Genomic DNA, 24,128 nt, shown 5'->3' with positions numbered 1-24,128 from the left:
CGTTTTAGCAAATACTAGAAAATCTGTGGCTGCGCCCCAATGAAATGCGTACTGACGTCACTGCCACATCAGGACGAAATATGGTATAGAACCTTGTTTTGAGATGACTGCACTGCATTCACAAACACTTGCAAATTCATATAATTGAAAGCAGGTTCCATGATACTCCACTTTTGGCATGTCCAAATACACGACACCCAATTTTCATCCCCTGGACATACAACTGAAAAAAACCCTGGTTTTCAGAATAATTTTGATTAATTCATTTATATCAACAATAGTTGATAATCAGCTATATTGCAACTGATAGTAATGTGCTTGGTATTGTGTTGTAACATGCAGTGCCTGAAATGGAAGATGCAATATAGGCAATCAATATCATATTTAAACACCACAGAGTATCATTATGGGTGGAGCTTGATACTTAAAATGAATGTACATCATATAGTACATACAGACATATTGTAAAATCACACACATTTGGTTTAAAATATGTTCTACATTATATCACTCGTACATTCTAGGCAGCTCGTTCGTTCATTACACACGACGGAAGAACTTCCAACTTAGTGTTGTGTAGTTAAAGGGGGGTAACCCTATTGGTTTTGGATATGGATTGTCTTTAAAATTACATAATAACATCAAATATCGCCTCCTTTATGCTGCTTTGTGAAAAAAAGCGAGAGCATTTTCAGCGTAAATGTGAATAAATAGCCAAATTTGCAATCCAATACCTTGGTATACGTGAATTGCATTCTGGGCAGGCAATGACGAACAATGCTGACATGCTGTACAATGCCCGGCCCGTATTGAACGGAAATTTTTTTTTTTCGTACCGTTTCAGAAAAAAAGGAAACAAAATATATTTCCCCTTGCAATATGTACATTTCAAATGAATATAAAAAAAGTTTGGGTAAAATGGAGAGGAAAAAAACCCTTCCGAGACCAGGTTTTGAACCGGGTACCTCTTGGGTAAAAAACAAACGCGCTAGTCAATCGAGCTATTTAGCACACCACGCTTACCGTTGCCGTTTTCATAACTATATACGGCGCACCGCTTGCGGTGACTGATATTTCGCTCATAATTCCCTCCCAGAATTCCAAAGTATTTACCATTGTTTACAAACTGGTATACCTGTAAAACCGCTGTGATTCATGATTTCTCCGAAATACATCGACTTGGAGCGTCAAATTTCAGGATAGTAATGAGAAAAATAGTATCTATTATGTGATACCAAAACCTCATCAACAATGAAAAAAAATCGGGGATGATGCTGTCGATCGGGTTACGGACCTTTAAAAAAAGAAATATTCTTGAATTTATGTATGAGTGATATGAAACAAATATTAAATTTGTGTTTTGGTCAAAATATAATCACTTGGTCAAAATAATCCATCTTTCACCATGTGATTATATTTCATCTATCACACTCACAGACAGTTAATATATGTACTATATGGGGGATGTGTACTAGGGTCACATAACAACTAATACCAGAAATTCAACCACACATGAGAATTGAAGACAACTTGTTTTCACCCTTCTAAATTCCAACAAATATAACTTCACAGCTTCATGGTTAGAATTACTTGGATTTGCCAAATGTCTCATCAAATTCCTTGCGAATATCATCTAGTAGCTGTTTGTTGCCAGGCATGAGTAATTCTAGGCCAGTGAGAGCAAGAGCTTTAGCTTGAGTAAGGGTTGGTTCCTGAGCTGTTGGTGCTCCTATAAAAAGAGATAAAACAATGACAAAATGTTATATAATTACACTTTTCGACATGCCTGCAAGTTTATTGCATGCAAAGAACTAGGTAATGCATGATGCAATTTTGCTTTTTCACCTAAGTTCAAATGACATTTGTGACCATCCACCACAAAGTGGTAGTAAAGTCAGCTCTAGATCATTTTCTGTTTATTGCAGATTTTGAAAGAATTCACTTTCAGCTTTAAAATGACACCTCAACCAGCTTCATCGGACATCTGGAAGCGAAGTTATGGTTCATCAAATTCCTAATATATTTTACATAGAAATTCATATACTGTTTTTGATTTATCTCAAAATGGAAAATGCCGACTTTACGACCAGTTTGTGGTGGATGGGCACATTTGATCTCAATGTGTGACCTGGAACATAACTATTACAAGAAAGTTCCCATAGTGCAGCTGCAACCAATGTTTGGTTGCAATTTGACTTGAACTACTCATATAAGACCAAATTTTACCAAGAATCTGATAATGGTATTGACCTCAAATAACCTTTGACCTCAGTATGTGACCTTGAACACCACTAATACGCAAAGGTTCCCAAGTTCGGTTGAACTGGGATTTGAACTGTTTATATGAGCCCGAATATTAACAAAAGTCTTGCATATTTTTGACAAAGATACACAGAAACCATAGCATGACTATAATATCACAAGGTCTCTCCTTCACACGACCTAAATTTGATGACTTTAGGTGGACTGGTTTAGCAAATCAATGATTGAATGTCCCTTTAATCGCTAACCAGTCCAATACAGAATTCAAGCCACACTTACCAGCATCAGCAGTAAACTCTCGGGAGTGATTAGGTGCTACTGTGTTGATATCAAACATAGGATGAATGCTGGGTACCACATAAGATACATTGCCCATATCTGTAGATCCAACAGCAGCATCTCTTATACTTGGATTGGTTTCAAATGTCACCCCTAAGTTTTGTGCATGCTTTTCATATATTGAGATGAGCCCTTTGTTGGTGACAACATCTAGATAGTTAACTTCAAACTTGTGTTTTGCCTGTGGAAAAAAAGAAGTAATATACATGTAATGAAATGTGGATATGTAAGCAATTGGTTGAATGCAAGAACTTTTTGATGCATTCTTATTTCTGAATTTAATAAACAATAAATGTTCTTCTTTTACACTGTACGCTAAATCTAGAACTGCATTTTAATAGATTCCATGTTATATAGGAGCATTGAGAAAGGGTTAAAGAGCATTGGACCTCTATCATTGCCCAAATTAGGAACAAATTAAATTAAAAAGTATTATTGATTCATATTGATCATTCCATAACATGCAGAACTACTGCTCAATGTGCCCCTTAATTAAAAACGTAACCTGCACACAAATACAAGTTACTACAAATTACATCACAACCTGTTAAATTGGCTGCTCCATCAATGCATCCTGATACCCTCAGTATGAAATCATCAGACTCTTTCACCAAGTCACCTTGGCTGCTCCATCAATGCATCCTAACACCCTCTGACTGCATTAAATCCGATGTCTCTTTCACCAACTTACCTCACAACTTGTCGCTTTGGCTGCTCCATCAATGCATCCTAACACCTTCTGTATCAAAACATCTAATTCAACCTTGGTGGGTGCTCTCATGTAGTAAAATAGTTCAGCCTCTTCTGGGATGATGTTGGGTTTTACACCTCCATTAGTAAATATACCTATTTATTACAGAACACAAGATAGAAGACAAACAATAACTTACTGTTTATGATAAACTTACTGTTTATATAAATGTTATGATAAGTTGCTCTTTTCTGTGATTTAAAGTTGTTCTGGTACTCCTGATGGAAGACATTCAAGTTTTTATTAATTGCACAAGACAATTTCCCTCAAGAGTGGTCCATAAGTCAGGGCATAAGTAAAGCTAATGGTGATAACATGTCCATTAGCATATCATACCCGAGAGTGGCCATCAAGTCTAACTCATATGTAGTAGTAGATTGAATATTAAGCTGTCTATTATTGACATGCATCACATACATGTATTGCTTTCTGTTGATTTCCATATTGTTTAGTTGGGACTTTTAGATAACTGAATTGTGCAGGAAATTATACTTTTTGCTACATGTATTACACCTTGGTGCAGGTTTTATAAACATGACCAGCAAATGAATTTGTTCAACAATTTCTCCCCTTACACCTACCATGTACTCTCCAATCTGGTTTCATCTGTTGTCTGAGGACACTAATGGCCTGATAACACATCACTGCTGCATCCAATGCATTCCTTCCTTCCCATGGGAATGCTGCTGCATGAGCCGATTTACCTGTAAATGTTATTTTTATTCTGAAAGAATGAGAAGACTAGTAATTAGTAACCATTATGTGGCATGTGAATAAATAATTCTACAGGTTCTTAAAGAATTGTGAGTGAGTGTTGTGAACTGGGGTTTTTGATCCTTGCACATCATGCCAACTGAAAGTTTATACAATGCCAAAACTGCCAATACTTGTAGTATGAAATGTTCTAAATGGTTTCTGTCTACAACTCATGTCTACCATCAACAACCTGGCAAGCTTTGGTGCTCAATAGGTATGTTCAATGGGCATGCTCTGACTGGTTTTGTTAGTGAATCCACACTGGCAGTGTGCTTTTTTCAAATATCAGTGAGTGTCCCTCCTAGGCTTTTGTACTTAGTGGAAAGTCAAACACAATTGTACATTAGATCAACTACTGGTCCTACACAGTTTGCGGGCTAGCTACCAGGCAGACTTTAAAACTGAATAAGCAAACCAATTGTGAGTGCCGTTTTCAAACTCTAATAAATCACAATGGTTAGTACAGAATAGAAATGTTGCAATGTGGAAAAGTGGTTATAAACAAAATATGCAGACTGTGGTAACCTTGCTGCAAAACAAGGACAAGCATTATAAAGCCTGTTACACAAAGACAAAGCCAAATGCATGAGAAAAACTAGATATGAAAAATTAAATGCAAAATAATAAGGGCATACATCAGCCTACTTAAGCAATACTGCATAATATTTTACTTTTAGGTTTGTTTGCTTGTTTATTAACATGTCCCTTGGGCCAGTTGATTTGGCAATTAAAAGCCACAATTCTATCCCAAGCATATGATGTTGCATGGATGATCAGCATAAACACACTGTAAGCAATATAAATTAGCTATGGGAAAATAAAATGAGAAAAAAAGAAGGGGAAAAGTTGTTAAACAGGATTGCCAACTCATTTGCATATCATGTCAGTCTTCTAATCAGGATTCCATCTCAAGCTTACTTATAAGGCGATTCCGCAACCACAGCCTCACTTGATTTGGCAATAACCTCTGCCAAGTTAAACAAAACATATACATACTTTATTATGCAAATGAAGCAACTCGATTAGTATATCTCTAAAATGTAAACAAATACATATCCTTCCTTCAACTAGGCTTCACACCAACTGAGTAATTCGCCAACTATTATCTATGGGTATTTTCAATGAGGAACAACATGGCCATTATAAACACTTCAACTGAAAAAAATAATATTAAATCAAGTTGGCAACCCTGCAACCAGGCTATTTAGTTAATGAGGGGAATATCAAAGTAGCTACATGTAGTTAGTTAATGAGCGGACAATTAATTATCGGAGCAAAGCAAGCAGCTGTTAGAATGAACATAAGATTTTTCTTGTCCGGTCCATGTAAGGTTGCTCCGTAATCAGTAAAACTGTGTTCAGTCAGTTTTATAGTTTACGTCTTGCTTGACTCTGGCATGATATAGCCCACTCGCTGACCATGCAACAGAAATGAAAATAATATAATATAATATAATATAGGTATTTGTGATGAGAATGAAGCAATATGATTTAATTTGGAATCACTCACTGTTGAATAGCCAGAAACTTAGGCCGTGGGGCATAAAATGGACATCCGTGTGCCATCATGGCCACATCAACTCCCTCGAAAGCTTTGGCATCAATCATCACATTTTTCCCACCACCTCCCTCTTCAGCAGGGGTGCCCATTACTGTGACCTAGGTCATAAAAACACACAAAAATAGGTTTGATTATTTCAAATTTCTTCTGTTCAGAAATTTCATTTTAGATTTGGGAATATAATTAATCCAAAAATTAGATACTAGTGTTCAGAGTTGTAGAGTTTGCTTCGAATTAAGCAAAGACATATTTGCATTTCTTTACAATTTCCAAGCAAAGCTGAACGTGTCCAAGGTCTGCTGGTCATAAGGAACACTTGTTGTACAATCTGGATGAAAATCTTGGACCTTGTTTATTTGATAAATGTAGTCATACTAAAATTTAGGATATCCTATGGGCTAGAGAAGAATGTAGTGCTATCACATGGTGGAGACCTGTGAATCAAACAAGCACTTTAATGAATGTACCAAATTTAATTTGTTCTGATGTTGAAATCAAGAAGAAGACTTTCATGATGTCGAATATGTTAAAATCACCTGAAATGAAACTGGAAATAAAATTTAGAATTAATATTGCCTCACTGAAAAAGGCATTTAGAAAGCTTAAAACCCAGTTGAAGTAAAACACCTCAGTAAAGAGCTATATCACATAGCTTGTTTCTACTTGCAAAACCTCCAAAAATTATTGACACACCTTTTATCAGAAGCTATTTCCACCGAGTAAACCTTAATGGTACACTATATAATAATGTTTTAAGTGGTACACAACACATGCAGCATTTTCTACTTAAAGAATGGTTGATTTTTGTCTTCTAGATCATTTGAAAATAACAGTATGAGCTCAGTATTGCGGCAATTTTTGCGCTTAATTTCAGAGTAGCAAATTTTTAAATTTATTTGTTTTTAAATTTATTTGTTTTTATGGGCTTTTAAAAAAGCTCATTAAAGAAACCACAAAACTGTGAACAACACAAAATGGATACCACTAAAATATGCTGTTATATACAGTTTCTCCTGAGCTGGATCACATTTTTTATGCTAAAATTCTGCCTCAAAACTAATAACTCCCCAGGCACTTAAAACACAAAATACATGTAGGTCAGAGCTGGCCAATGTTTTTTGCGCAAGGAGATTTTGTTTCGGCTTTGTACTTGCACAACATTTTCAATACAGCAATGGTCTTGTCTCAGCAAAGAAATCATTTTTCTGTGGCCAGGATTATGACTAGGATTAATATTAAGAGATTAGGAGTCACTCATTTCATTCATTACAGGTTTATTAACCCTAACACCCCAGTTGCTTTTTGGCGAGGGGAAGGAAAGGAGAAATAAAGAAGAAGAGAAAACTTTTTTCCCGGGTGCAATTTTGAACCAACAACCCCTCGGGTGCCAGAGACGTGCATGGGCCTACCTTGCCACAGGGGTGTAGCTTGCCTGGCCAAGCTTTCCATCCCCATATCACTATTCGCATGATGATGCAATCGCATCATGTGGGATACCCGCCTGTGCATATGCTGTTGGAATTGAGGTTTTTTGATGTTTGGTATGGTTAGGGTTAAAAATCATATTTGCAGCCATTAGATGAATTATAGCAAGTAAAACAAACAAACAAGGAAACAAGGAAACACAGTGGAAAAACATGATTAAACACCACCATGAATTAAACTCTTGTATCATTTTAGCTCCACTTGGTACATTTTTACCCCAACCACCATAGATTTGCCTTAGTTTTGGTTTCAAAGATCCTGAGTTGCAGGATTAGAGTTAGAATTAAAGCTAACAACTCTCAAATCTGCCTGTTGTGATCCAAAGACACTCACTGATATGTGCAAGAGAAAGTCAAGACCCCAGGGCAGATTCACATATATTTCTCTCAGAGGGTGTGCTACATCTGTGTATCAACCTCCATGTACTGTGTGACCGTGTGTGTAACCATACTGTACACTCACAACCAAGACAACCCGGCAGATGTGAAAACATCAAGTTTAAGACACATACCTAGATTTACATGGATTAAAGCATCCACTACCCATGGCCAGGGTAGTCATGGTGTAGTTAACCACATCTCCAAGTGACCTTGGTCATGGTTTTACAATGTGGCGAAGCAGCTGCTTAGTATAGGAAAGTTGATACAGTTTCAAGATGTATTTGATGAATCTTGTCCCTGATTCACATCTTACTAGCACTTATTGGGACAATTGCATTTACATATTCAAAGTTGTTTTAACTAGCTGCATGAACTTTGAAATTGAAGATTAAAATCATTGTTGGTTTTTTTTAGTAAATTTTGTCTAGGTCTCATCCCAGGATTTCAATGTGTTGGTCTCATGGAAAAGAAGTGCATGTGTTAGTCCCATATGTGACCCCTCAGCACAACTGAGCCCTGAAGTCGCCAATCATCATTTTTGCGATATTCAACAAAAATATTCTGCTTGAAATTAGCTTTAAAATGATGTATATCATGTCTACAGTACTTGACATTTAAGTAGTGAAAAATCAATAAAACAGTCAATAAATGTTTCCTATTGTTTAAAGTTAAGTTCGATGGAGCATATCTCAATAGTGGCACTGGCGACATCCGGGCTCAGTTGTGGAGGATGGTCACATATGTGAAGGGTTCAGTCACAGTTAAAGTTAAGGTCTTGGTCTAAACTACATCACTAGCCTCTGAGCTATGATCATTTATTCAATTATATCATTTAAGACATGTCCGGTGTATCCTTAAGTGTAAGATGATGATTAATAGAAGATGACAGAATAAAGCTCAGAATCCCTGATTGTAATCTTATCACGCAATTCTGTGCTCTCTTACACAAAGTATAAATTCTTTTCTCTGGGACTGTCACACAAATGTTACGATAACACTCACGGTTGAAGGGCAACAAATTTTGCTTCTGAAATAAAATATGGACATCCATGTGCCATCATAGCGACATCAATATCGGCAAAAACACCGGCATCAATCATAATCGGTTTTGCTCCCTCACCTTCTTCTGCTGGGGTCCCTAAGACAGTAACCTACAATTAGTAGTAGAGGAAATTTAAATTCAGTAATTAGTAATAAGCTACATGAAGACTACAAAACCTGATGATTGCAAACCAACAGTACACCTGTTGTGATCACATTATGTTATAATGTGACATAATCGGATTCACTCAGACCAATGACAGTAATTTTGAAAATTGAGTTATTACCATTACTAACTTGCTCAGTACCTATAAGTTTATTGATGCTGAAATCTGTAATCCCTGACAAACTTGGTTACAAAGTTATGTACCTTTTATATGTCCATTTCTTTTGTTATTTTAATTGTTGTTTAATTGCTCCTTATTATGTCTTATATCTCAATTTCATTATTGATGACTTTGGTCCAATTCAATAAGATCATGTTGCAATTACACTACAGAGATCAACCTACGTTTATAGCACAGAAATTTCGGAAGGCTATTATAGCATAACACAAGGGTAATTCCTGCACAAATCCATTAGAGTGTGAAATTGGTTATTTGTACATTAAAATACAAAATTATTATAACACCCTTTTCTGGCGCATGTATGTACATAAAAGATGTCATAGTTTGGTCTCGCTGAAAAAAGTCAAATATAATGTAAGTAGCATCACATGGTGTATTCTGCATCTGAGATGCTGTGTACCATAAGAACTGTGTCTATACGGTGTGTCTACACAGGTTTTGCATAAAAGTGTCAAAGAAAACTGATGAAACTACTGTAACAGTCCCATTTCTTTTCCTTTTGTGTTGTGACTAGACTCATCTGTTTAAGGTGGTACTACAACCCTGATAAATTTCGTAACTAATTTTGCATTTTTCTCAAAAAAAATAACTACACACTGTAACAAAAGGTATGTAAACTGGGCTCAAAAAGAAACTTATAATTTTTAATAAAATCCTGTCCACAAAAATGAACCAAAATTACATACTTGATTACTTCAATACTCTACTCTAAACACATGTCAGTAACCAAAGTTTCTTTTTGAGCCCAGTTTATATCATAGGGGCAAAAAATCCAATTACTTCACTGAAATTTCAGTGATTCAAGACAAGTGGTTCATTAAATATTAAGAAATGAGGTACATTCTAGCGGTACCTCTGTTCTTATCATAAATAACGTACCGCTTATCGCATTCTTGAGTCACTGAAATTCCAGTGTAGTAACTGGATTCCTTGCCCCTATACATAACTTTTGTTACCAGTGTTTTATTGTTTTTTGAGAAAAATGCAGAAATAGTCACAAATTTATCAAGGGGTGTAGTACCACCTTAACATGCTCTGGTGCATTTGCCACTCTCCCTCACATCAAATTATGTGTCTGTTTTACCTTCTCTCTCTACAGTACCCATATAGGCAAAGGGTCTAGACTAGAGTCCCAAGTTTTCCGTTTTACGGAAAACAGAAGAAAATCACGGAATCGGAGGTACAACACGGAAAATGACATTTTATTATGATGTGACAAAAATTGTTCAAAGATAAGAGAAATTAATGTTAAAAACAATCATGAGTTGTGTATGTCAATTTTTATGATAAAAATACCGTTTAATAATACCGAAATAAAGGTATATTACCAAGGCATGAACCCCATATATCCCTCCCAACATCGTAATAGTCGGCCTATTATCGTGAGAATATTCCAATCAGAGCATATTGATCGCGATATTGGAACACTTTGTTTATACATTTTAAGCTTTATTCATGACACGGATTTACAAATTTTACAACACGGATTACAACACGCAAAATGGATTTTAGAAAACGGTAAACTTCAGACTCTAGTCTAGACTAATTGCACAAAGCGTGTACCGCTGTGTTGTCATGACATACACATGTTCATTATTCTGCCATTTTAACTCCAGTGGTTAGTGATATCAGTGACCAACTTATTGGATCATTATGGCCCAGAAAGACCCATTATTATTACTTTGTTTGGTCAAAAACCAACACTAGAGCATCAGTCCATAATAATAGGTTAATGAACGCGTATTACTTGTTGGAAGAGAAATTAGACAAAATAATGCATGCGCGCTGATGTTGATGCGTATAATGCACGAGCCCCAAAGGGGGGAGGGCATTAGACGCATCAACATCAGCGCAAGTGCATTATTTTGTCTAATTTCTCAAGCAACAAGTAATACAAGTTCATTAATCTATTTCATACACGAGAAGAAAATAACACGTGATATTAGCTGTTTTTATAACAAAATTATCACTAAAAATATTGGAAAATAGAACCAAATATAAATGCATCAACCCGCCCGGAAAATGAATCAAGCCTACGAGACGCAAACGCGCGCGAAAGCACTGCACGTAGTACGCAGAGTGCAATTAGACACAATCAATGCATGGTTTGGATTTTTCTAACGCTTGTTCTGATTGGTTCTCGCTATCTAAGAGTGTATGAATTTGTTTTATTAGTCAAAAGCCACCACCAGTAACTGAAGTACTAAATTTCTGTCATCATTCTCACCTTTCCTGCTTGTTCTCCTAGAATTTCAAGCCCAGCCTTAATTGCAATCCCTGCACCTATTCCACACTCTGCAATGAGATTGTGTCCACATGCATGACCGATATCAGGGAGGGCGTCATACTCACAGATCACACACACATTCACACCACCATCTGATCCATATGTTGCACGGAACCCAGTGTCTATGATGAATTTTTTCTCAACTTTGAAGCCTTCTTTTACCAAATAGTCTGTCAAAATCTGAAATGTACAAAATCAAGTGTAGATGGTTACATATAAATTGAGGATTGCGACATTGTTTTAAGGAAAGTTTTAAATTTTTGATTCTAATGGATGACATTTTCAAACAGCCATCAGAATTCACAGGACTTGAATGTTACAAAAAGAGAAAAGTCTGCCTAAACTACACACACAAAAAGATCTGCACTAAATACACTGTAACTTAACCTTTGGCTATTTTTCTTTTAACTTATCATTTTTTTCTAAACAAGCATATTGGGATGCAAGACTTCATTTTATTTAGCTTTTTATTTTAATTAAATCACATTAAAGCTCCTTTACAAATATCATGCACTCTCCAAATCATACAATTTGATAAAAAGTGTCACTGATTTCATGAACATGTAATTCTTAGAGATCCACTTCATTGGTCTTATGATCAATTTCTCAAGATTTATATACATTACAGCACCTAACCTGCAACTTTTGACTATCACTCAAATGGGTCTATTGACATGCTTGAGGTATAAATAGTGTATACATGACTATATGTTATGCGATCAGGCAAAATGAAAAAAAAAGGAAGGTTTTATTTCAAACTCTAATGGTGACCCGCAGGTCAAATTGCTAGAATTGTACATTAAACACACTTAAACAGACACAATGCAATTTGCAGGCAGCAGCTTAATCAGCGCCAATATTGCAACATTGAAACAAGCAACTATACAAACATCCAATCCAGCCCCACCCCATCCCCCAGTAGGCAATGAGGATAAAGTGCCTTGCCCAAGGACACAACACGTTGGCACCAGCGGGGCTCGAACTCGCAACCTATGGATTATGAGTTGGGCGCCTTATCCACTCGGCCACACATGCTCCCCTAAATGAGTCAGATGTTGGGAATATTATTTTTCTATTTTATTGCTCTGAGCAACACTAAAAAATGGCCATATCTCTGGAACCGTAAGTCTAATTATGATGGGGTTTCAGCAAAATAAACCTCTGAGCATGCCTCATATAATGATATTGATAACTGAATTTTGATTTTGATCGACATCAGACTCATTTTGCTTGATCGCATCACATATGACACAAGCATACATGTATGTTTCCCTATGTTTTGGCACCAGTTTATTAAGCCTGGATCATCAACAAAACATGACATGGGCTCATATTGCTGGGCATGGACAATTTACCAACCAACCAACTGTTTGGTATGAAGTCATGGTCACCTCATCTACAACTCTGACTTAAATTTAGAGCCAACTATCTACTTGGCCGGCAACCGGCATGTATGGTGCCCACCTCCCGGGAAGGTTACCTTTCCCTTTGTCAAAGCAAAGGATTGCTAAATTTATGTCAAAAAAATAAGGTTAGCTATATAACATACCAGTATGAAATTAGGTTAGTTAGGGTTAGGGCTAGGTTTAGGGTTAATAGATTTTACATAACAAAATTATTTCATTCAATACAAGGTTAAAACTTCGACATGGGAATCTTCGGCATAACAGGCTGTAGCTACCTACTTTATGTGCATGGTGTTCTTCAAAGTTGAGTTCTGGATTGGACCATATTTCCTGACTAATCTTGTTTAGATCTTCTGCACTGCTGTCTACTCTGGCAATCACCTTCTCTCGGATGGAATTCCAATCTGCTGCTGACCCCATGATGTGGTAATGTCAATTCTACATGCAGATACTAAAATATCAGGGTAACAAATTTAGAAAGAACATGTTCAAAGTTCAATACAAATAGTTCATGGTATCAAATATATGTACAGGTTCACATCACACTTGATTATTTCTTTAAAAACAAATATTCCCAAAAGTGTGCAGGATGTTTGTCATTGGTAACTAAGAAGGTCAAATTTGGAGTAAAAAAAAGAAAGAAAAAGTGATGATTTATAGTGTGCTCACTGCGCTATGCACAGGCACAATGCCTACATGTAGATGCTAATCCACAACACAAGCCTCACAGAATGTTGCTGATCACTACAGCCCCACATCATTCCATAAGGCCCTTGAAACTCAATTCTGAGTTTAGCGTCCCCCGCCCACGTTATGATTTGTTTGTTTTCTTTCAAAAAAACATATTTATTGATTTATGAGGGATCTTCAACAATTCATAAAAACAGGTAGCTCTTAAACGAAGCAATATTTATTTTTAAAAGACCCAATGGTAGTCACAGAAATGTTTCACACACCATATTAAAAATTCAATCAATTGGGATAAATAGCACATGTTTTATGAAATTATGAGGAAATAAATTTTTCAACATGGATGTTTGCCAAAATTGAACAGCTTTGATGCGCGTGCTCTTCAATTTACTGTTATGCTTGCATGCCCAGTGTGGCAGAATAATTGTGCAGCCACTGTGACATCCCTATTAAGCATGTGCATAGGACCTTGTGCAAAATAATATGTGCTGCACTGTAACTGTTAGTGTTAGCAGTACACATAATTTAAAGTAAATCTCCGATTGATCGGCGAATGAGGTGCTGATGCCAATCAGAACCTAGTTGGAGTAACTACACATTTCGAACGTTTGAGGACTTGTTCTCAAGTTGTAGCAGGTGCCAGTGGCGTAGCCAGGATTTTGGAACCTAGAGGGCACAACTTGTAAAGGATTATAGCCCGGCTACATACTTGTATGTCAATGATGTATAAGAATGCACATTAAACAAATTTATATACACAGCTACATGTAGACTCGCTTGCCAGTCCTATATACGCCGTGCCTATGTATATTTAGGACTCGCTTAAGCCATTTTGGATGTCTATGGGAAATACACAATTAGCGATTTGTGCAGGTCAGTAATGTGAAAAATTTTCTTTAAAATGTCATCATTGCAGTAGTAGGCCTACCGTAGCGTCATAGGGGTACGGGGCAGTGTCAACACCCTGTATTATAAATATTTTTTTCCATACAGCTCAATACTCCGTTGAAATCAATATTCTATTATTGACACAGATAAAGAAAGTTTACATTGTGTTATAGGATGTGCACCTGGAACTTAACTAAATGCGCTAAACATGTTCCTTTATACCTATATATAAGTATAATTGTCATGCTCAAAATTAAATATATCTCAATTTTTACATCATGACATATTGGCTTTCAAATTTTTTACATTAAAAATGCAGTAAAAGATATCCACAGCAAGCTGCAAGGCCCCTCTAATTAGTGTACTGCTTTTCGAGTGAGTATACTGGAAACAAAACCCTGGACTGGTTTTACCTGAAAACAAATTTTTTCTTGTAATAGAAACATCATATGGGCTGTTTCACAATCAGGGTACATTTTTCAAAATCCATGTTTCTTATTTTAGCATCCTGCTGCTTAATGAAAGAAGCTGAAGGATTTCTTTTAATTTATAAATGAAGTATGTCTACTCCCCTTAAAATCACACATAAACGAAATCACATAAATGCCTTAGTTTTTTTATTATATGGTGAAAAGTTCACTTTTTTTGACATTTTGATGTTTCATCTTCAAAAAGCACATTTTGAAAGCTGTAATTTATATAGTAAAGGAATTCTAAATTTACTACTGGGTGACATTTCTAAATGTAGTTATATGCACCTAAGTTTTGAAATAAAAATCATTTGCATATTTGAATTACAGAAAAAATGCCACCCAAATAAAGATTTGTCAAAAATCTCCAAAATAATACTGATAGAGTGGTGAAAAGTAGTTAAATTTAATAATAGGAACTGCTGATGATAATTAAGTGTGATTTTTGGAGAAATAATTTGCAATTCCAATTTTAAGATTTCAACCTGTCAAAAAAAAATGTGTCCCCTCCTTTACAATCAATGGTTTTTGCATTTTATTCAAATAATAGGATTGTCTTCGTTTGAACTAAAGAAAAGTGAACCTAGGAAGATGGGTTGGATACAGGCACACATAAAAATAGCAAAATCCACTTGGTCAATGTTATTATTTTGATTTTATGCTCCAAATAGTCAACAAAAACTATGTAAAGGAGGGGACATTTTTTGACACATTTACCTTCATATCTCAAAAACGCTAAGTAGTATGACCGCCAAACTTGACATGAGACAAGATACTAACCCACTGCTTCATGTAAATACATATATGTGTAGATTTTACTTGTTTTGGTAAACTTGCAAGTAACTTCTCTTAGTCAAATTCAATATTTGAACCATTTCCATCAGTTAACATGATTCTGCGAAAAATTGATGTTTACATAATATACAATCTGTATATCATTTGAAAGCTATATATGTCAGCAATAATATTAGACAACTTTGGAGTTGAAAAAAGGCAGTATCAAATCATTGTAATGCTGTTTGTAATCTTTGGTATTTGGCCATTTTCCTTCATATAGCCAATTAAAAAATAAAAAAAAAAAAAAAAATAGTTGTTAATTGGCTAAATAATTGTTAGAACTTGAAAATTTGATATATTTAAACCATTTTAACATTTAAAACAATCACATTAAGATACTCTGATTTTGCACCCACGTGAAACCCACTTGTGTACCTTGATTGTGAAACAGCCCATATGGGGTACTAGAGCATGCACAAATCGTAATAATGTGTAGAATATAGAAACGCTGTGGTACATGTATCTCATATGATAGTCATGGTATGCTTAGCCCGAGTCGCTCGGCCATCTCGAACAAAATCGCGATGCGTAGCTGTTAAAAAACGAGAGGATTCGCTGTACTATCACGGCAATTTTTAACACGAATTGGTGTCGGGTGACCTTTGTTGACATTCTTTTGTGGCGAGTGACATGGTCTTTCAATTCATGCCGAGTGTCCTTGACAGGCTTGACTATGCTTCAGTAGTCATGAAAGAATTCAAAAGATAACCTCTGCCCCAATAATCCCAAGCTATTGTCTGAAACTGCACCTCGGAAGATGTATGGTATTAAGAACTCAGTCCTCAAATGATAGTCATATAACGACCAAAAGATAAGTGACTGACTATCATTGTAGTTCCAGTAACTGTAACCATAGCCTGTATGGTCCGTTAGATGTCATTATATTTATGATAAAGACTGAAGTCTTGCTGGCAAGACTATTATAGCTAAAATAATAGTTTTCTCGATCATGAGTGATCAATGAATAGGCAAGCAATGACAATTGCGCCGGCGTACAACGCCTACCACACATGCTTTGGTAGGCATGTTCACAAAATTTTCAAGTAGGATATTTCACATGGAAATTATTTTGTTTAAAAAGGTGATTATTTAACTTAAAAAATGAGGGGTCAACCATGTCTGTAGGTCAAAAACTAGCGAAGTTATGGGCAAATGGTCGCATGTCATAAGTTGGGTACAAATTCCATTACCGTACATGTACATGGTCAAAAATGACAAAAAATGTATTTTTTGATATGTTGTATACATGTTGACAATCTCTAATAATTAACACCATTTTTAACCTTAACACCTGTTTAATTTTTGAGATAATGCTTGATTACTAATTAATTAATACACAGGCGTCTATGTAAATCTCAATTTTCAAATGTGTTTTTCTCAAATCGGACCTCAATTACAAAAATGACTGTAAAATTTTTATTTTATGCAAGAATATCATCAGATTTGGAGGATATGTTCTCAATACAATAATGCTTCAAATGAACTATTTAAAATAATTGTACATATGGGCAATTCCAAGCAAAAGTGGACATGACTCAAAAAAATAAAATTGCCTCTATGTATTTCTTTTAACTTTCATATTATTCCAAACAGATGTAATGTTCAAGTTCTAAACTTTTTTCTGCATTTTTCTAACATTTTGTTTAAAAAACCAATTTCTTCGGAGAGTGTATTTTTAGTGGGAAAAATCCTGTTCAACTTAGATATTTTCTTAGTGGGCCTATTTTATTAAACAGGGGCACTTTTCTTTTTAATTTGATACATTTTATATCTATGAAATATGGTCTTCAAGAAATATCCATCACATTTTAAATAACCCCCCGCTAATTTTTTCCTTTCATAGTGTTTTCATAACACTAAATATGGTGTAGCACGAGTTACCGAGAGATGCATTTTTAATTTTTTTTACAAAATGTTGGCAATTTAATTGATGCCACTTATTATTTTCCTTCTACTAGTAGTACCTTGAATAAAAATAAGAAATTGAAATACAAAACACTATCCACCACATAATAATGACCCTTAAAAACTGTAGCACGAGTTACCAGTAGCACGAGTTACCGATGTAGCACGAGTTACCATAGCCCACTTCCCCCTGTACCAGCAAAGGTAATGCAAAATACCACTTGGCAGCAATAGAGGTATCTCCCAACCTCATGAATATGCATTTATGTAACCATGGTAACAACTTTCTAGTAGTAGTGTAGCCAGTGGGGGGGGGCAGGTGGGGCAGACTTCCCCCTGGCAAACTAGAATTACGTGGTTCGTAATTAAGGTGGCATTCACTCAAAAGTGTGTAAATAACAATGTTTTGTAAATACAAATGATATGCAATATGCAAATAAGCTCATTAATATTCATAAATATGCAAATAACATGACAAACATCAGGTCACAATATCCAATCACCAAACCAAGTTTGAAGTTGATTGGTTATTAATGCATTTAAGCTGCAGAGTGGATTAATGAAAATGTAGGCAAAATATGCAAATAAGCTCATTAATATTCATAAATATGCAAATAACATAACACAAAACTATACAGCACATCAAGCCACCATATCCTATCACCATACCTATCTATCTATCTGGCATAGTATACCAAGTATGTAGTTGATCGATTATTGTGTTGAAGCTGCACAGTGGATTAATCAATTTGCTTCTGCCCGAGCAGCCGAACAAAGAAACAAACAAAGAAACAACCAGGCAAACACACATGTGTGGGGGCCCAAAATTAAAGATAAAAGTGCCCTTCTGACAGAAAAATAAAAGTAAAAATATGGAAGGCAAAGATAGAGAAAAGGTTCAAGGAGCCAGTTCCACCCTGATCATGCGCCAAAATAGTGTAAATATACCAAATTTTTACCAAAATAAAGTCCCTTTTTTGAAGCTCGAAGACTTAAACTTGTACAGTCTCTCTTAAAAAAATGCTCTAGTATATCCCATTACTAATACCTGGTCAAAATGATGCAACCAAATTTTTAGTTCTCCCCCCCCAATCTAGCCCAAGAAATATATACTGGAAATCCACAGCCACATTTCAAAATTTGTTCATGATGTTGAGTATGATGGGTCTCATTTTCCAGGTGAAGTGATTGAAATCGTGCAAACTGTATTCCCGGACTGTATTCAGTAATGCACCAAGCATGAAATCACAGGAAATGATCTCAACCAAAAGATGACCAAACATACTATACCGGTACCTCAGAAAGCAATTTTTAAATTTAAAGAAACTTACAGAGCCGATCATTGTAAAGAACCACAAACATTACAAGTTTTGTGAACTAATTTAGGGTGAAATAACCTATCAATCTATCAATTGATGACTGTTCAATTTAACTGTTGAAATTTAAGCCCTACAATGTATGATATATCCAAACAGGATGGAGCAAGGGATTAAGTACGTATACATATGTAATGCTGGGATGTAATGTGTGTGGTACATTGTATGCTGATACATGCACTGTATTGGTGTTATTTGTACATAAATTGGGTTATTTTGGGGGTTATCATGGTTATATCAAAGTATACTTTGGTTATATGTACATAGATTGGGTTATTTGATCATATACCAGTCATTGAGGAATTTTTATCAAGAAACTTTGACATTTAAAAGAACATTAACCCTTTTGTATATGGTCGGACAAACTGTAGCACGAGTTACCATGTTTTTTGCCAGTCAATGTAAAACTATGAGGGACAAAACTTTTTAAGTTATACCAAGATAAACCTTAGCATAGCAGTTTCTTATCATATAATCAATTAGGCTTCAATGTTTTTTGTTTTAGGACACGATCAAAATAAAAATGAGTGATTTTTTAGCATGTCCTCTGCTCGTAGCACGAGTTACCGTTTTTCGCAGCTGTCCCATACATACAAAAGTTGATATATTCATTTAGCAATACTATGAAGATCTAGCCTTGAATGTTGGGTATTAAAATACAAAAATACAGATTCCAATCAAATGATTTTAAAAAGCTGGAGCACAAAGTATGTAAAAGGATGCCATAAAGTGTAGCACGAGTTACCGTGGAATTGCCCATATGTTAATTACATTGCGAAGGTCAATGACCTTTTTACCAGTAATTAGCGAGATAGTTATTCTATTATTGAGGAAATGAATATCAAGAAACAAAATGTACATTAGCATATTGCTAAAAATACTGAAATTCAACTAGGATTTCATTTTAAAAATGAAAAAATGGAACATATAACCCTTTAAGGTGGTACTACACACCTCGATAAATTTGTGACTATTTTTGCATTTTTCTTAAAAAATATTATCACACTGGTAACAAAAGTTATGTATATTATAGGGATAAGGAATCCAGTAACTACACTGGAATTTCAGTGGCTCAAGACAAGCGGTACTTTATTTATGATAAGAAAAGAGGTATTTGTATCGCTAGAATGTACCTCATTTCTTAAACATATATAATGAACCCCTTGTCTTGAATCACTGAAATTTCAGTGAAGTGATTGGATTCCTTGCCCTATAATATACAAATAACTTTTGTTAATACCAGTGTATAGTTACTTTTTGAGAAAATGGCAAAATTAGTCACAAAATTTATCAGGGGTGTAGTACCACCTTAAGTAGTCAGTAATTGTTTTAGTTGTACAAATTCAACATTCAAAGCTGTCAATACATCATAACCTCCCTAGATTTGAAAAAAGTAACCAGTAGTTTTGACATGCTGACATGTGAATTTTCACATAGGCCCTATTGCACACTCCCGCATCCGCCTGCTCCACATCCGCCTGCTCCTCCACCCCTGGCATTTTTCATTTCAACTGATGTGATTTTTTACCGAATGATGTATAATTATATGCTTCAGTAGACTAAAAGAATATAAAATTAGGCTTAAAATGAGGTATCAACCACTGCTGTAGGATATGGGGTTACGGAAAGCCAATCAAATTTGTATCACAATTTTCAGAAAAGTGTAATCCCTCCACCCTTTCAGCATACCCAACTTATGACATGCGACCAAATGTCTGTTTTTAAAAAACTGCACTTTTCTGCGGCCATCATTGACAATGCCTTACAATGACTTACTGTACAAAAAAAGCATGTAATGCATCATTTTTTACCACGATGATCCATTTTTAAAGGTCCGTAACCCGATCGACAGCATCATCCCCCGATTTTTTTTCATTGTTGGTGAGGTTTTGGTATCACATAATAGATACTATTTTTCTCATTACTATCCTGAAATTTGACGCTCCAAGTCGATGTATTTCGAGAAATCATGAAACACAGCGGCTTTTACAGGCTACCGGTTTGTAAACAATGGTAAATACTTTGGATTTCTGGGCGGGAATTATGAGCGAAATAGCTCGAATATCAGTCTCCTCAACAGCTACTTTGGTTTCGCGTCATACACATTCTGTGAAAAAAGCGAACCACAGTAACTGCTGAGGAGACGCGTCTAAACGGTGTGCCGTATTTAATTATAAAATGTCCACGATGGAGGCAGCGGGCGATTAGCTCAGTCGGTTAGCGCCGCTTCATATTTCTACCGAGAGGTACCGGTTCAAAATCCGCACGGAATGTTTTTTTGCCTCTCCATTTTTAACCCAAACTTTTTTATATTCATTTGAAATGTACATATTGCAAGGGGAAATATATTTTGTTTCCTTTTTTTCTGAAACGGTATGAAAAAAACAAACATTTTTCGTTCAATACGGGCCGGGCAGTGTTCGATTTAGAGGGGTTTTACATGCACAAATGCATGTAACTTTGGCTCTGTGCATGTAGAATTTTGCCTGTGCATGGAAAATTTTGTGTTATTCAGCCCATTTTGAGAAAAAAATCAGTGTTGTGCATGTAAATTTTATTTTCTAAATCAAACCCTGGGGCCGGGCATTGATTGTACAGCATGTCAGCATTAAATTCGTCATACGAACGGAAATGGTTGTTGTTGCTTGCCTACCCAGAATGCAATTCACGTATACCAAGGTATTGGATTGCAAATTTGGCTATTTATTCACTTTTACGCTGAAAATGCTCTCGTTTTTTCACAAAGCAGCATAAAGGGAGCGATATTTGATATTATTATGTAATTTTAAAGACAATCCATATCCAAAACCAATAGGGTTACCCCCCCTTTAAACAAAGGCGATTTTATTTTATGAAATCTAACTTTCACTGCATGCTGACTTCTGTATCGAGGATAAAGTACCAGCACTTTTTAGACTACGTCGTCAAGTTTCTGGTGTCGAAATTTCACATTTTTGTATTGCCCTATGGGGGATTACACAGTTAAGCCATTGACTGTGACTGTGTGAGCTACTGTGGTCCAAACTTTTTGGATTGAATGTCACCCTCTATAATAAGCAATGTGGACATGTCTACCTTTGGGTAGCGCTGCATTTCCTGTGCGTGCACAATCGATCGCGCTATCGTGTCACTTGCGACGTTACGCAGTGCACGCAGTACATTCATCTCTCATGATCGAGAAACTATATTAGCTATCATTGAGGACTGAGTTCCGCAGAATGAACTGAACATGAATTTCAGGAAAAAAAAATGATGAGATCATATGATATCCGTTCTAAACTAGTTCAGATCCGCCGGGAAGGGTGGAATCTGATGGGATACTCTGCTGTGCTAGTGGTTAACAAGTTGGTAATATATATTTCTAAAGGAATTCAGAATTTAATTGACATGCACTTACACTCGAAAACTACTGACTTTTCCTTCACATCCAGCTGACATGACATCACCTGATTGTCCTACTCAGGGTTGACAGCCTGATTGACACACCTCTCCATAAGGCTGACATTGAGATTGAACAAGAACTGTCTTTTAAAAAGAAATATTTGGATACAAGCAGACTGAAACAAAACACTTCCGACAACAACAAACATGACAAACAAGGCCTGAATTATTATACATTAGGGGTTCATTCATATATTTTCATGACTAAATTAGGGGTTCATTCAACTGAGGGCATAAACAATGATCATGCCCGCAATCAGGGCTGTCAACTCTCATGCATCATCGGGCCGTGAGTCCGTCACGCATTGGGTCACTTTCTCACGGTCTCTCACGCCAAGGTAGTAAAATCTCACACCCCTGCAGGTAATAAATCACACACAAAAAGATGAAAAATGAGTAAAATCTCACGCATCGTCATGAATAATTTATTGTTCCTACACCCACCCCGCTTTTCACATTCTCGAGTTCCGTGGCTCAAATAATCATCGGTCATAATGAACACTGAAGTCGGCAAATCCCGGTATGCTTCTGTCTCACAGCAAGCAATTCCAAAAACATTCCCAAACATTCAATGATCGTTTTCCATCAAATACGGTAATAACAAAAAATAAGATATAAGATTCTTAAAAATGCGATTTTCAGCGTTTTTTTAATGCCGAAATCGTCACGCTGAAGTAGCCGGGCATGAACGTTGTTTATGCCCAGCTCTCGACCAATCATGCGCGCCCGTTATATAGCACAAATGTATGAACGGTTGTTTATGCCCGAGGGGCAGTGTTGGAAATAGCTGTTGTCGAACTTGTCGCGTAGCAAAATGCTACACAAATGGCAAACGACCATGATTGGGGGGCACGGGTCTGATGGGGGGGGCACAAGCCGTTTTTGGCAATTTCCTATGAGATTTTCTAAATTTTGCAACCGTCGATGGGGGGGGGGGGGGTACGGGACCCCAGTACCCCTATGATGCTACGCCACTGCCAGGATTTGCATGGCCCCACCCACTTGACTAGTTAGCTTGGGTTATGAATTTTTTTAATCCTTTTTATCGGGCGGTCAGAACTCCATACTTGGAAGCTTTTGGATGAGGTCGACAACAAACTACCCAGAATTGCACATCGATCATATTTTAGATGACCATACTAAAGCAAGAATGGAAGTTTATAAATACAGCTTATGGCAGAAACCGGTCACATGACGGTGTCCCTTCAAAGTTGGAGCTATTCTCTTAGCTTCCAGTCTCTTGGTCGGGCTGACGTCACAAAGGGGAAATAGCCTTGTAAACATGTGTGCGCATGTGCAGTTCCCCTTTCTCGAGCTGGTTGCTATGTGCGCACGCTTGTGCAAAGGGGACGAAGGGGACAATGTTCCCGGATGTCCGACTGAGTCGCAATTTAGTTGTTAGGACCCCCCTCCGAAGAAAATACCAGCCCGAATTTAGGCCTTTTTGTTTTGGTTGGTTAACTTGGTTTAATTGGTTGTTTGCCCGGTTGTTTGTTTGATGGGGTGTTTCCTTTGTTTGTTTGTTTGTTTTATCCCATACCGCGGAAACATGGCATGTTGCCTCAGGGGATCGGCGCTAAGTCAGGTACGGTACAGCGTGAACTCAAAAATAAGCGCAAACGAGCGCGAAAGGCACAAAAAGAAGCTTCGCGCATAAGATAGGCGATGTCACCAGGTCTGTACGCTGTACCGGCGTCAGTTGAATTTGAGTACGCTTAGAGGGCACAGGCATGGAAAATTCCAATCTGTGTATGAATAATCTACGGTTTTATCACAGAATTAAAACCAGAGAACCGGGACTCGGCTGCCATCTTGATACAGGCATGGAGCAAAAATTGGGGGTATTCGGTTTCCCTCGGAATGCGCTCGAGGCAATCGTTGTCATGCAAGAGTGACATGGATGATGG

General features: G+C 36.5%; 1 protein-coding gene across 2 annotated transcripts; it reads right to left on the bottom strand.

Annotated features, from left to right (window-relative positions):
- Positions 1 to 1,303: 1,303 nt before the first annotated feature.
- LOC140159576 (xaa-Arg dipeptidase-like) lies at positions 1,304 to 22,257 on the bottom strand. 2 transcript variants are annotated; one of them, XM_072183076.1, is made up of 8 exons: positions 22,180 to 22,257; positions 12,894 to 13,065; positions 11,149 to 11,388; positions 8,536 to 8,684; positions 3,934 to 4,076; positions 3,293 to 3,447; positions 2,542 to 2,782; positions 1,304 to 1,729 (listed from the first exon to the last, which is right to left on the bottom strand). In XM_072183076.1, exons 2-8 carry the CDS (start codon positions 13,032 to 13,034, stop codon positions 1,587 to 1,589), a joined length of 1,212 nt encoding a protein of 403 aa, XP_072039177.1. In that variant the 5' UTR covers positions 13,035 to 13,065; positions 22,180 to 22,257; the 3' UTR covers positions 1,304 to 1,586. The 2 variants fall into 2 exon arrangements, with proteins under 2 accessions (XP_072039177.1, XP_072039172.1); XM_072183071.1 differs by lacking the exon at positions 8,536 to 8,684 and adding an exon at positions 5,618 to 5,766 and having other exon boundaries at positions 22,180 to 22,256.
- Positions 22,258 to 24,128: the final 1,871 nt, after the last annotated feature.

The sequence above is a fragment of the Amphiura filiformis genome, chromosome 1, assembly GCF_039555335.1.
Source record: "Amphiura filiformis chromosome 1, Afil_fr2py, whole genome shotgun sequence".
Lineage (NCBI taxonomy): Eukaryota > Metazoa > Echinodermata > Ophiuroidea > Amphilepidida > Amphiuridae > Amphiura > Amphiura filiformis.
Note: the sequence above shows the minus strand (reverse complement) of the source record. Positions and strands in the feature narration are given on the sequence as shown.